Source organism: Dipodomys spectabilis, unplaced genomic scaffold, assembly GCF_019054845.1.
Source record: "Dipodomys spectabilis isolate Male_0828 unplaced genomic scaffold, ASM1905484v1 ptg000004l, whole genome shotgun sequence".
NCBI lineage: Eukaryota > Metazoa > Chordata > Mammalia > Rodentia > Heteromyidae > Dipodomys > Dipodomys spectabilis.
The window spans coordinates 13,758,680-13,772,970 of NW_024870681.1; the positions used below are offsets into that span (position 1 = coordinate 13,758,680).

The 14,291-nt window shown below is 38.9% G+C and overlaps 1 protein-coding gene across 2 annotated transcripts in view; it reads left to right on the forward strand.

The window, feature by feature from the left end:
- Dnah9 (dynein axonemal heavy chain 9) overlaps window positions 1-14,291 on the forward strand; it is a 339,142-nt gene that overhangs the window by 73,654 nt on the left and 251,197 nt on the right. For both annotated transcript variants that reach the window (XM_042693416.1, XM_042693426.1), the window contains 3 exons: window positions 618-753; window positions 4,756-4,952; window positions 5,046-5,470. In XM_042693416.1, the coding sequence (XP_042549350.1) occupies window positions 618-753; window positions 4,756-4,952; window positions 5,046-5,470 (758 nt within the window). The remainder of the gene's footprint in view (window positions 1-617; window positions 754-4,755; window positions 4,953-5,045; window positions 5,471-14,291) is intronic.

Here is a 14,291-nt window from a genome sequence, read left to right on the forward strand (position 1 = left end):
CCGGGGCTGTTTTGGGGTAAAGAGAATAAGAGAGAGGGAGAGGGAGTGGTGCAGGAGACAGAGAGTCTGATAGACATACATGGAGAGAGAGAGAGACATTTTTAATGTGTACATGTTTTAATTACTCAGTATGATGGTCTTTTAGTTAATATCAAATGCCAACCATACAAAACATTCCAGCCCATTTCTAAGGATTATTGGGGAAAATCTTGGTGTGTTTGAACCATAAAATTCTTATAAACTCTGAATCATATTGTCTCTACTCTTAGTCTTCCTTACACAGCCTGCCCTGCCTTTGGTGCCAATGTACACATTAGTCTGCATTGACAAAGCAAACACAACTGCATCCTTCAGCAGGTGGAAGTGAGAAGGCTGCCTGACCATATCATCCTTCCTCAGGGACAGAAGAAGCCCCCATCTCTTTCTCATGGAACTAAGTTTGCATTCTTTTCCATCAGAGGTTATATATACAGAATGGATTACAAGGATATGTGATATGGCAATTTTCTCATAGGAGGACTTATTTATCCATGTGCATGTCATTCCTATAATGATGGTCATACCAGTCTTTCTATGCTACTAAACATGGTTTATATCCTTTCTTCTTTCTCTTACAGGAAAACCTGGGTCTTTTTTCAGCAGATCCAGCTTCCAGCACCTGGAAGACATATGTTAACTATATCGATGACATGTTGCTTGATGGATTCTTTCTTGCCATTGAGTGCTCCCTCAAGTACTTGCTGGAAAACACCGGTATCTACTGACTTATGGGTCTGGGTTATTATTGAGAATAAGCATCAGTAGCATTTGCTAGGTTAAAATGAAGTAGAGTTAAATATTCTGTTATTTCTCCCAGTGCTGTGGTGAGAAGTACACAGAACACTAGGAAAGGGCTTGAGCTTCTAAATGGTTCAAAGGAAAAAAAATATTTCTGACTCTTTACAAATTTGGTGCAACGCCCCCCCTCCTTAAAAACAAAAGGCTCTAAGATCATAAAATCTCTAGCAAAGGAAAAAAGAAACAGAAAGTGAATTCCATCAAAGTCTAGGTTTGTTGTGGGGAAACACAGTTGGTCAGAGCGCCTTCCTCCACAGGACCCACGGCACAATGGGAGAGGCCTTCTGTGCCTGCCAGATCCACATGCTTTCTGAAGACTCTCCAGGAACACCAAGGAATGGTGGGAGCCAGGTTGAGGGGAAGAAGATTTTGTTTTGTTTTATATGTGAAAGAGCCAGGCAAGAAGCAATTTTCAGAAGGCAAATGAGTAATAAGAAGATAATGAACATTCTTTGAAGCTACTAAAAAAAAGCATAAAGGCTTTGAATGGGTGGTGGATAAACTGGGGTAACACGTAAAGTGAAAGGTCTCATAGGGGCTAGCTTTGGCTAGCACAGATAAGGTTGAAAGAGCAAAGAGTTCATGTCTAAAAGTTAAACTTGCACATTCTAGAAGATACAGAACTGTCTGCCAAGGGTCATGTTAAAGGAGAAATCAAAATGCAGAGGTGGCTCCTTGGTTGTTTTTATTTGTTTCTCTGTGTTTTTTTTTTTTTTTTTCATTTTATACTGGTCCTGTGGCTTGAACTCAGGTCCTGGGGGCTGTTCCCTAAGCTTTGTTTTTCTCAAGGCTAATGCTCTATCATTTGAACCACAGATCCACTTCCATCTTTTTGGTAGGTTGTTGCAGATAAGAGTCTCATGGACTTTCCTGCCTGGGCTGGCTTTGAACTGCAGTTCTCAGATCTCAGCCTCCTGAGTAGCTAGGATTATAGGTGTGAGCCACCAGTGCCCAGCCAGAAGTGAATATTTTTGAAACCAAAGGATGAAAGTGAGATGCTCATGTTGCCCACTCCACCAAGAAATGTTCTTCCTCCTCTTGTCTCCTAATAAGTCTTACGTCTGCCAAGATTGTGGAGCCAAGACTATTACCCTGTGTGAAATTATGTTCACATTTTACCCAATGCACTGATTGGGATCTCATGTCAGCTCATGGGGCAAAAGTCTCACAGACTCAAAATACTCTTTAAAATCTTCCAGGTCTTAGAAATCACATGCATGCATTATCGATTAATTCTTAAGAATATAAAGTATAGTAATACACAACATATCATGAGCACAAAAATCCAAAATGCTTGTAGGCTTAGTTTCTGAGCTCCAGAAGTTTTGGATTTTAGATCCTTTTGTATTTAGGATTTTTCGATTTAGGGATGTTCAACTACCAAAGTCAGTGCAAACATTCCAAAATCTTAACACTTTTATTCCTAATCATTCAGATAAGTATTTCAGCCTGTATAAAAGCTAACATTACAGGGGTTTTGTGTTTGTTTCGGGGTTTAGGGATTGTTTTCTGGTGCTGGGAATTGAACCCTTGATCTTGTGTATGGTAAGCAGGTAATCTACCAGTGAATTACATCTTCAGCTGTGTGTATGTGTGCATGTTCATACTCTTCTATGGAACTAGTACAATTACTATGTGGTTAGTAACCCTATATTTCCGTAAGTTAAATGTTCATTTGATGGGACTTTCCTCAGTCCCATAATACTAAGTCATCATTTAGTTTTGAAGACAAAGTCCTAATTTTATATAACTTTGAGGATCCTTCAGCTTTTTTTTAAACTAGAGTGAAGGTTAAACTGTGATAACATTGTCTCTCATCAACACTGTGGCTTAAAGGACAAACTCTATCCCTTCCTCTCTAGTAATAGTTCCAGGTCAGCATTATCATTTTGTGTTATATGTGTCTTCCATCCTGTGGTGTCTGCATTCTGTGGTCATGGCTATGTCAGATCTGGTTTGTGGGAGGGGAAAATGAATAGAGAAGATCCACTTACTGTCTCAAGGGGCCCAGATGGTAAATGATACACTCATTTCTTCCCAGTTACCACCTGAGGGAATTATATTGCTAGACCTAACTATATATGAACTGGGAAATTTGGTCATACATCCAGCAAGAGCTCTATTTCTCAGAAATAAGAGGCCAGTGATTATCAATGAAATTTTTTTCTGCTTAAGGTATCCAACACATAATAGTCTCTTAAATATTTGTGCAATCCAAAAACAAAGTAAGTGAAAATAAATGGCTAATGGTCAAAAATTATATCTTACACTTGGAACATGGTGCCTCGTATTGTATTTTGATTTAAATTTAGCAAGATGACATGGTGTAGCAAGTAATCAGGAACTTGTGAATTATTTATACTGTTTTTTTTTTAAATTTTTTATCACAAGACTACAGAATTAAAATAAGTTCTGTGCTTTTAGAAAAGGAGCCACAAGGGTAGGATCACACCTTGTCCCTGTTATGCCTATGCAAATGAGGAAAGGCATCCTCCCATCCACCTAGCTGCTGCTAGTGGAATTGCATACCTAGCCTGTGAAGATACTGACTACTTTGGCAATGCATGGGGGGCGGGAGAAGGTGGTCATGGGGAGTGATCTTCAGGCCTGGGTGCCTAGCTCTTTTGCTCAAGGCTAGCTTTCTACCACTGTGCTACAGTGCCACTTCCAGTTTTCTGGTGGTTAATTGGAGATAAGAGTCTCACACACTTCCAGAGCTGGCTTTGAACTGCAATCCTTAGATCTCAGCCTCCTGAGTAGCTAGGTTTACAGGCTTAAGCTACCAGTGCCTAGATATTATATATATATATATATATATATATATATATATATATATATATATATATATACATATATATATATATATATTTGCAAAACACTTCCTTTTTCTACACTTTAAAAAATTGTCTTTAAGTAGTTATATCAAGGTGTTGTTACATTTAACAAAGCAGTTTATAAATACAATGAATCTTGATCAATGTCATCCCTTTCACCATTCTCATTCATCTTTTCCCTACCCATGTTTTCTCTCATTCTTCTTAATTTTGTAGAATATACTTTGAATTCTTGACTGCATTCTTCCCATTTACTGGTATTCTGTTGAAATTTCATTTTCCCTTCCTAAGGAATTACATGATTTGAGTTCTTTCTTAAATCTACAATATTTCAGTTAATACATTTATATACACTTGCATACCACCTAACAAGTATATATTTACTTGTAAGCTTATAAGCTAAATAAGACACTGTTTTTTAATTCATCTTTTCCTAGTGTTGATGATTCATGCTTATAATCGTAGCTACTCGGGAGGCTGAGATTTGAGGATTGCAATTCAAAACCAGCCAAGCCAGGAATTGTGTAAGCCTATTATCGCCAAATAATCACCAAAAAGCTGGAAGTCAAGTGGTAGAGCACTAATCTTGAGCTGAAAAGCTCAGGGACAGCACCCAGGTCCAGAGTTCAAGCCCCAGGACCAATCCTACACACACACACACACACACACACACACACACACACACAAAGAAACCTACCTTTTCTCAAAAATAATCAGCAATTTCCAGGAGGCACTTAATGTGGAAAAAAACTGGTTTGGATTGATTGGTCACTGGGGTATGCTCCTTGAGGACAAATGAAGTCTTGAACAAGGACTGCTTTACCTGTGAACTTGGGACTGGGCTCAAGTGGTACAATGCCTGCTTTTCAGGTTCAAAGACCCTGAGTTTAAACTTAAGTACCACCAAAACAGTTCTTTTGCTAATAAATACTACAAAGCTGTCCTCTCACCTTTTTTTTGGCAAAATTAACATGTTCATTTTCCTATATCCTAAAGAAATGCTCTGGACATTTCAAAAATGGTACCCTACTTTGCCCATTTCCCTCATTGGTCATTTTGTTGATTTACTGTCTTTGTTTTTCAGAGTGTAAGGCCAGACTCACCCCAATATTTGAAATACAACTCAGCCTTGTCTCCTCAGAGTTAATTTTCTATCCATCTCTGGAGTCTGGAGTAAAAGGAGGCTTCTATGACATCGTGGAGGGTCTGGTTGTCAGCATTTTTGGAATGTCATCTCTGATACCACGGCTTTCTTCACACAACGGCTCTTCTCATTATCAGGTACTGGCTGCCCCACCATCTACCCTCCAACCACATTGAAACATCCTAACTAGCACTGGAGTAACCTGCCTGCTGTATGTCTCCTTTGCCCAGGATGACCTGGAGAATATGACTGCTTTGGCTGGCATGCGGAACATGCTCATGGAAAGGGTGAAGAGCATGATGATGCTCTGCTGTAACTATCGTAACAACTTCAGCCAGTATTCCTACCTCTACGTGGAGGACAGGAAGGAGATTCTAGCCCAGTTTCTGTTGTACGGACATGTCCTGACCCCTGAAGAAATAGAAGCCCATGCAGAAGATGGCATCCCTGAGAACCCACCCCTCCTCCAGCACTTCAAAGCGCAGATTGACTCCTACGAGAAGCTCTATGAAGAGGTGTGCAGCCTGGAGCCCATCAAGGTGGTGGACAGCTGGATGAAAATTGATGTGCGACCCTTGAAGGCATCTCTGCTGAACATCATTAAGAGATGGAGCCTCATGTTCAAACAGCATCTGGTTGACTATGTCACTAACAGGTAACTTGGCTGTCCTAGCTTTCTTTCAGCATCCCAGCCTGTCTAAGACTACTCCTCTTTCCCCCCCACCCCCATCCCAGGTTCATTGGTTAATGAAAATTAAACCAACTGATGGAGATTCCAGAGTTTCGGAAAATCACAATAACTTCCATCCTGCCCTTTCCTTTATTCACCAGATAATGACCTCTGTTTTATTTTCCACCTGGTGCCCAATGCATGAAAGGCACCCAGTAAGTGGTAAATAATGTAAGAAGCAATAATCACAGATCCAACCTCCTTTTACCTTTCTAACTGTGAAATCTCTTTAAGCCTTGGAAACAGAAGGAGTCTAATAGGGCTCTTAGATTTTATTTCTTACCACTTACTCCCTGCTTTAGAGGATCCAGCTGTGCACCCCAGCTCCCATGTGCCTTCCTAGGCCATTCTAGCCATGCTTCAGTTGGGATATGAACGTCTATCTGACCCCCAGATCCAAACTACTCAGCCCAGCACTGTGCTTTCTAATACAGAACACTGTCCTCTGAATGAATGATCAAAGGTCAGCTGCCCCCTAATCACTGCACCTTAGCCTTGTCTCCAGAGATCTGTCTCAGGCAGAATCTCAACCTCTAAGTCTACCTCAAATTCAGGGAGAAGGGGAGCAGAAATACAATAGCCTATTATGTGACCAATAACATGGCAGGAAGCCAACCTGATTCCTTTCATTGATTTAGTGCTAATCTTGCTCAGTGCCCCACTCTGTGGTGAGCAAAAGGGAAATGGTAAAATTGAGAGTCTCTCTATCTAAAAACAAAACAACAACAACAACAACAAAAAACCAAATGACTTTGGAAAGACGATGCTCTACCAATGTAGAAAATGCCAGGAAAGTATCATGGACATTATTTCAATATGGCTTCCCAGGCTGCCGCCAGTGATTCATGCCTATAATTCTCAAGAGGCTGAGATGTGGAGGACTTCCCAAGCATAAAAGTTCTCTAGCCTTCATCTCCAAAACAACCATCTACAAAGCAGGATTGAAGGTTCAATCACAAGGCCCTGTGTTCAAACCCCAGTACTACCCAAAAATAATAACTAAGAGCTTTCTATATTTCAGGAAGGCTTCTGCCCTTTAAGAAACTCAAAGACAAAATGGGATGTGCTGTGGGCGCTAAGGGAGTGATAGATGAACTATGACTATTGAAGCATTTTTGGAGGAACAGCTGCTCTGTGGTCCTCCATCGGTAGATCTCTCATCCAAAGCCATAGGGCATGTTTTGAAATGTATCTTTTGTTATTATTTTTTTGTGATTTACCTCTGATTTTTTCTCCAGTGGTGGTCATTTTTTATTTTTTTTTCATTTTTTATTGTGAAAATACTGTACAGAGGGGTTACAATTACATGGGCAAGATGAGTACATTTCTTATCAAGCATTGTAGCCTCCTCCTTTGTTTCCCCTTCCCATCCCTTCCCATCCTCCCCCAGTTCCTCCACTGAATCCTCCGATTCTTTTGTTATTATTTAGATAATGGCAAGGTTGCTACACTGGGCACTGGCTGCCATCAATGTTCTTACAGTTCTCAAACACATAAAAGGTCACACTAGGATACACTTATGTCCCTGGGCAGGGAAAAGAGGGTCTTTATCATGGTTTCTATGGCAAGGAATCGGTGAGGAAGTGAAAGCTGGCTTGGGATTGGTGGATTTGAATCATTTTGGTGGGCTCTAGAGCACAAAGATTGTCCCTTGTCTGGCATCTGGCCCTGAGTTGATAGGGACAGAACAGTGGTCCACTGTGTGAGAAGAAGATATAGGAGGTGGCTGGGCTCTGGATTGGTTGGTTTGCACATGAAAGGTATACTCGAAGGTCAGTCATGGCCACCTCAAAGACTGGCTAGGTCTCTGTGTGTACAGTCCCTTTGGCATCTATGAGACCTCCCTCCCCCAGATGGGAAAGGATCAAAAACTCTTGGTGGAGCTGGGCACCAGTGATTCATGCCTATAATCCTCTCTATTCTGGATGCTGAAATCTGAGGATTACAGTTCAAAACCAGGCTGGGCAGGAAAGTCTGTGAGACTTTTTATTTCCAATTAACCAGCAACAAGCTGGATTTGGAACACTAGCCTTGGACAAAAGAAGACAAGGGACAGTGACCACGCCCAGAGCTCAAACTCTAGTACTGGCCCATACATTCTTACAAAAACAAAAACAGTTGGTAGATGCAAGGCATGCGACAGCAGATACTATAGCTGTCTACCAGGTAAGACTTCCAAGGGTATGACAGTTGGTTTGACAGGAATAAACACATGTCAGAACAGATAAATAGCTAAAGTCCTTTCTTTTGAACCTTAGTTTCCACATCACCAAGAAAAGAGAGTACAATTAGATTCTGGTTGGTTGGTTGGTTGGTACTGGTATTGAACTCAGGGTTTTGTGCTTGCTAGGTAGGCACTCCATCCCTTGAGCCAGGCCTGTAGCCCTCGATGGATTTTTATAAGAACCTTGCAGCTTGAACATTGAATCAGTGGCTCCATTAACTGGCTACTTTGCTATATTTCAGGAGAGTGTTTGATTGTTTACTGGAACATCAGGTAAAAATAGAAATAGTATGAAAAATGAAAAACATGTACTGCTGAGTATCTGTTGCAAGGCCCACAATGATGTGATTTCTACCTTCACTTAGTAGTCAGAATGAACCCTATCTTGACTTACATCTTACCTACTTCAACTGCCAGAAATTCAGCATTCTTTATCACCTACCCTTTCTTCTCCATTAAGCTCCTACTGCCTCAATCTGACTCAGCCCCCATCTCTGCCTTACACACTCAAAGGCCTTCCAGGTCTCCCTGTACCTTTCACTAGACCCAGGATCTTTCATCAGCAAATTCCTACCATTTTATCTTTTTCTGATAGTGTATTGCTCTAATTGGAACCTGGCTCTTCTCCAAGGATCCAGCTAGACCTCCAGCCCTCCCAAGTGGAGACTGATTCTTCTGTGTCCCTCTGGCTACCAGATGTAGGGTGGGGAAGGTACCTTTGCTCTTCGATGCTGCTCCAAGACCAATTTCACTGCCATTCTTCCTCAAAATCCTCAGGTCTACTACTACCGGCACAGTACCCACCACTACTTGGTCATTGCTATCGCCACCTACGAAGCTCTTAGTCATGCCTTCTCATCATAGGTCTTCTCAGCTACCCCCTGATTGCCTCCACTGACTTAACATTGCCACACCATCTCCATCACACCTGCCATGTGTAGCTCACCTCTTTCCTCCAATGCTCCTTTGCTCTGCACTGTAATTGCTACTTCAGTGGAGGAGAGAGATGAGTAAGTAATTACTCTCCATCCAGAAGCTCCAGTATAAGCATTCCATTACTTAACCACACCTGGTGTCTTTCCACCTCACTTACTTGGCAGCCCTGCCGTGCAGAATTCTTCAGACCCATCAGGATTTCCATCCCATTGACTCCTCACCTTTGAGTGTCTGTCTTGCTAGCTCCCTGTTCCTTCCCATTCCTACCTTGCAAACCCCTGACTCTGGCTAAACTCAATGCTCCCTTTCTGTCTCTGATTAATTCATCTCTGCTGAAGCAGAAGAAAACCACTTTTCTGACCAAGCTCACATTCAATTTATGAATTTTAAATAGGCCCTCTACTCTTTCCCCAAAAGTTTTCCAGTCTCTTAGACTCTCAAATCCTCATTCTGTTCAGACTTCAAACATTCCACCTGCCCTAATACCCTTACTTTTTCTTCACTGAAAAACTAGACATATTCACTATGTAACTAACCCACAAGTTCATCAACAAGTCTGTCAAACTACATGTATATGAAGCTATATACCCAATTTCCACACCTGTGACAATGGATGGATAAGCTGTCTCTACTTTTAGAAGTCCAACTCTTTTATCTACTCAGAGATGTACAACCTCCTTGCTAAGGTTTGGGTATGACTGGAGTATGCCCCCTAAAGATTCACGTGTGCAAGTTTGGGAGGGTTATGGAATCATAACCAGGCAAATACTTGGCATTGCTCTGAATACGTAATAAAGTGCATCATCTTTTTATGTCTTTAGGGAATGTATTTTCTGTTCCCATTCATATCAGTCACTCAATTTTTCTATTGAGCTTTATTTTTCCCATTTTTTTGATACTTAGGAGTCATGTATTCTTTATCTGATCCTTTGCCAGTTAGATTTATTTTAACTACCCAATCATCTCCCATTTTGTGGTCTGCCTTGGCCCTACTCCACTTGTTGTGGATGGTCCTCTGTATTCACAATTGATTTGGCTGCTGGAGATTCAACCAAACACAGATCAAAAATGCATTTTTAAAAAATTGTGTCTGCGCTGAACCTGGGTAGACCTTTTCCTTGTCATTATTCACTAAACATATCAGTACAACAACTATCTACATGAATTAGATAATAAATAATTTAGAGAAATGACTTGAAGTATATGGGAAGGTGGCTGAGGGTTTATGCAAATACTATTTTAAACAAGGTTGTAACATTTGTGGATTTAGGTATCTATAGAACCAATCTCTCCCATAGATAGGGATGGTGGTACTTTGATGAATAATGCTTAAGGTAGCCAAGTGTATCCATTTTTCCCTATGTATTGTTAAATAATTTTTCCCAAGATCCTAATGACTTTCCCCTATATTCTCTTATAAATGTTTTAGAATACTCTTTCACCCTAAGTAGTCCCTTGTCTATTGTTAGATGAACATGAAAAAATCCTACTTCTCTAGTTTTGTAATAAATCTTGATACCTTGTAGAGCAAATTCCTACTCTGTTCATTGTCATTAAAAATATCTTGAGGGGGTCTGGGAAGGTGGCTCATGGTAGAGTGCTTGCCTTGCATGCATGAGGCCCTCAGTTCGATTTCTCAGCACCACATAAGCAGAAAAAGCCGGAAGTAGGGCTGAGGCTCAGGTGGTAGAGCGCTGGTCTACAGCTGAAGAGCTGGAGGACAGTGCCCAGGCCCAGAGTTCAGGCCCCACAACCGACAAAAAAAATAAAAATAAAAATAAATAAAATAAAAATATCTTGAGGGGCTGGGAATGTGGCTTAGGGGTAGTGTGCTTGCCTAGTATGCACAAAGCCCTGGGTTTGATTCCTCAGCACCACATAAAAAGAAAAGGCTGGAAGTGATGCTGTGGCTCAAGTGGTAGAGTGATAGCCTTGAGCAAGAAGAAGTTCAGGGACAATGCTCAGGCCCTGAGTTAAAGTCCCAGGACTGGCAAAAAAAAACCCTTGAAAATAACATTAAGAATATGTTGAAAAACTGCCAGACATTGATGGCTCATACCTGTAAGGCTAGCTACTCCCTGAGTAGCTAAGATCTGAGGATTAAGATTTGGAGCCATCTGGAGCAGGAAAGTCCTTAAGACTCTTCTCTCTAATTAATAACCAGAAATGGCACTGTGGCTCAAGTAGCAAGTGCTAGCCTTGAGCCAAAAAGCTCAGGGACAATGCCCAGGCCCTGAGTTCAAGCTCTATGACAATGACCAGTACACACACACACACACACACACACACACACACACACACACACACACACACACACACACACACACACACACACACATAGATTGTCTTGACAATTATTGACCATTTGTTTTTAATATACATTTTATTCATCATTTAGAAGGAAAAGGCCTTTGAGTTTTTTGGTTACACTTGCACACTAACTACATAAATTTAAGAATTGTCATCCTTACAATGTTGAGTATGTTTCACAATATGTTATCTTTCCATTTGTGTCTTTTTTATTGTCTGCCAATGAAATGTTGTAATTGTTACCATGAAATTAATGTTCATGCCTTTGTGAATGTTAGTCTTCAGTTTTTTTGGTTCCTACTATAAGATAGTTTTAAACCATATTTTCTGTGGAAATGGAATTGACTTTTTTGTATATTGATTTCGATATCAAGCAGTCCTGGGAAATTAACTTATTAAACTAAATAATTTATCTGTATATATTTTGGAGTTTTCTATGTGCATAGTCACCATCTGTAAATTTATGAGTTTTAGTTCTTCCAAGAAATTATGCCCTTTATCTCTATTTCTTGTCTTACTATAATGGCTACAGTTTCTGTAAAAGGTTTAACACATGCCAATGGCAGGTGTCCTTGCCCCTGACCTTCAAGGAGTTTCTTTCAACATTCCACTTCTGAGAATCATATTTTCTCTTTATCTTATTAAAGTTCCCTTCTAGTCTTAATGCTAGAGTATTTAGCATAAGTGGGTACATAATTTTTTCAAGTGCTTTTCTATGTCTTTTACCATAATTCTGTTTATTCCCTCAAAATATTCAAGTGGTGAAAAATTATAATTTGATTTCTAGTATTAAATCAATCTACCATTACTGAGACAAACCCAACATGAAGCATTTTCTTTGCTGAGAGAGCCACTGCTCCATTTTATCTGTTAGTATATGGTATAGCATTGTGTACCTGTGTTTGTAATTGAGATTAGATTCTAGTTTTCTTTTTGTATGCTATCCTGAATTCTGAAGTAATCCCTCCTGCTTATTCTCTGGAAGAGCTGATATAATATTGGAATTCTTTAATCCTTAAAACTTTGATTTAAATCTTCTATAGAGGCATCAGAGCTTGTAATTTTCTTGATGGGAAAATTGTAAGCTATAATTTCTTTAATGGTTATAAGAATATTAAGATTGTCCATTCCTCACAAGTAATATTTTCTAGAAATGTATCAGTATCATCCAAACCATCAAATTATTGGAATAAAGCTTTTAATATTCTCTTACCTGTTCAATCTCTGTCAAGTCTATAATAAGCTCCCCATTTCATTTTTATTCATTTATTTGCAGTTTTATTTATACCTTCTGATTCCTTTCTTGGACAGCCTTGTGAAATATTGACAAAGAACCTCATTATAAAACCATTGATTGTATTTATTATAGCTTGATTTTTTATTTCAGTAAGTTTATTATTATTATTATTATTATTGGGTCCAGTCGTGGGGCCTGAACTCTGGGCCTGGGCGCTGTCCCTCAGCTCTTCAGCTCAAGGCTAGTGCTCTACCACTTGAGCCACAGCGCCACTTCCGGCTTTTTCCTTTTTTCTCTTATATGGTGCTGAGGAATCGAACCCAGGGCCTCATGCATGCAAGGCAAGCGCTCTACCACTGAGCCACCTTCCCCCCAAGTTTATTATTTTTATGTTCATTATTTCCACTTGCTATTTTCTTTGGATTCATTTCCTATTCTTTGGCTAACTTTAAGAAGTATGCTTTATTAATTTTCAACACTCTGCCCTTTTGAATGTTAGCATTTAAAAGTTACAAATTCCTTTCTACAGACAAGTTTACCTACATTTTTACAATTTTAAGATGTAATATTTTTATAATAATGTAGTTCTGTTTTAATGTCTATCATTGTGGCCTTAGATATTTTTATATGTCTACCTGTGGCATTTTTCTCATGTTATTGTTCCTAATTTTTAACTAATTTGCACTGTGGCCAGAATTTGCACTATGTTCCGTAGCAAGTTTCTAAAGTATGTTGTCATTTGCTTTCCATACTCTAGTCAATCTTTATAAATCTTCTATGTACATTTGATAAGTCCCATATTTTATCTATATTGGGTGTAATATGATGTTCATGTCTCTGTTCAAGCTTATTATCTATTCTATTTAAATCTGCTAAATCCTGACTTCACTTTAAAATCTTCTTGATTTACCAATTACTGAGATATTTTTGTCAAGTTTTCCACTTTGACATTATGCTGTCAATTTCTCCTTGTAATATTTTTGTCCCATTTGTTTTGATGCAATATTATATAAGCATATAAATTTTAACTTTTTATGTCTTCCTGGAAAACTGAATATTTAAATATTAAAGATTGTTTCATATCTTTGGCTATATACCTTGTAGGAAAGCCTGGAGTTTTTATATTAATATAGTTAAATCAATTTTCTTTTGTGTGACAGTTGTCTGTCTCTTTTAATCCATTGGCTTTCAACCTCATTGTGCAATTACATTGAGAGTTTTACAATCAGCATCAAACTGAGTGCTTATCTGCTGTAATGATATTTTATCTTTAATTGGAAGTTTTTGCATTAGCATTCAGTGTTCTATAAATACAGTTAATTTTACTATTTTATTATATGCTTTGTTTGTTTTCTTTGCTCCTTGCTTTCTTTGGATTGAATATTTTTATTTTCCTTTTTCTTATTGCATTTTTCCCTCAGCTAGTTCAAACACTGCATTGTGTAGTTCTACCATTCTAATGGTCATCACGCCTGTTTTTATAAGCATCCTTAAAATGAATACATGTATCAGCAATTTTACTCGCCTTAGAACCAATACAAACAGAGCTCTGTTGCCACTCTTCATTCATCATACCCATTCATTCATTCATTCATTCATTTCACTCTCAGTAAATGAAAATTAGAACAATTTTCTCTATTATGTGTTTAACCCCATAGTACTTTATTTAAATTTGTATATTTTTGTTTCAGTGCTAGGAACCCAAGATCTTGTGCATACTAGGCAAACACAAAACCATTGAGCAAAAGCACTGGGCTTTTCTTTCTTGTTCTAATGGTTATTTACATTTGCCAGCCTATTTATGCCTTGCTTACCTTCTCTTTCTGCTACAGATATTGTTACTGAGGTATATCCCTTTTCAAAGTTCCTTTTGTAAAAGATGAGAATTCATCTTCAGTCTTTGCCTGATATGTATTTATTTCACTTCTGTTCTTAAATTTTTATTTAAGAAGAGAATTTTTATTTAATGGAAGAGAATGCTAGGGAACAAATTTCTTTGATTATTAAAAATATTCTTCCATTATGTCTTGGCTTCCATT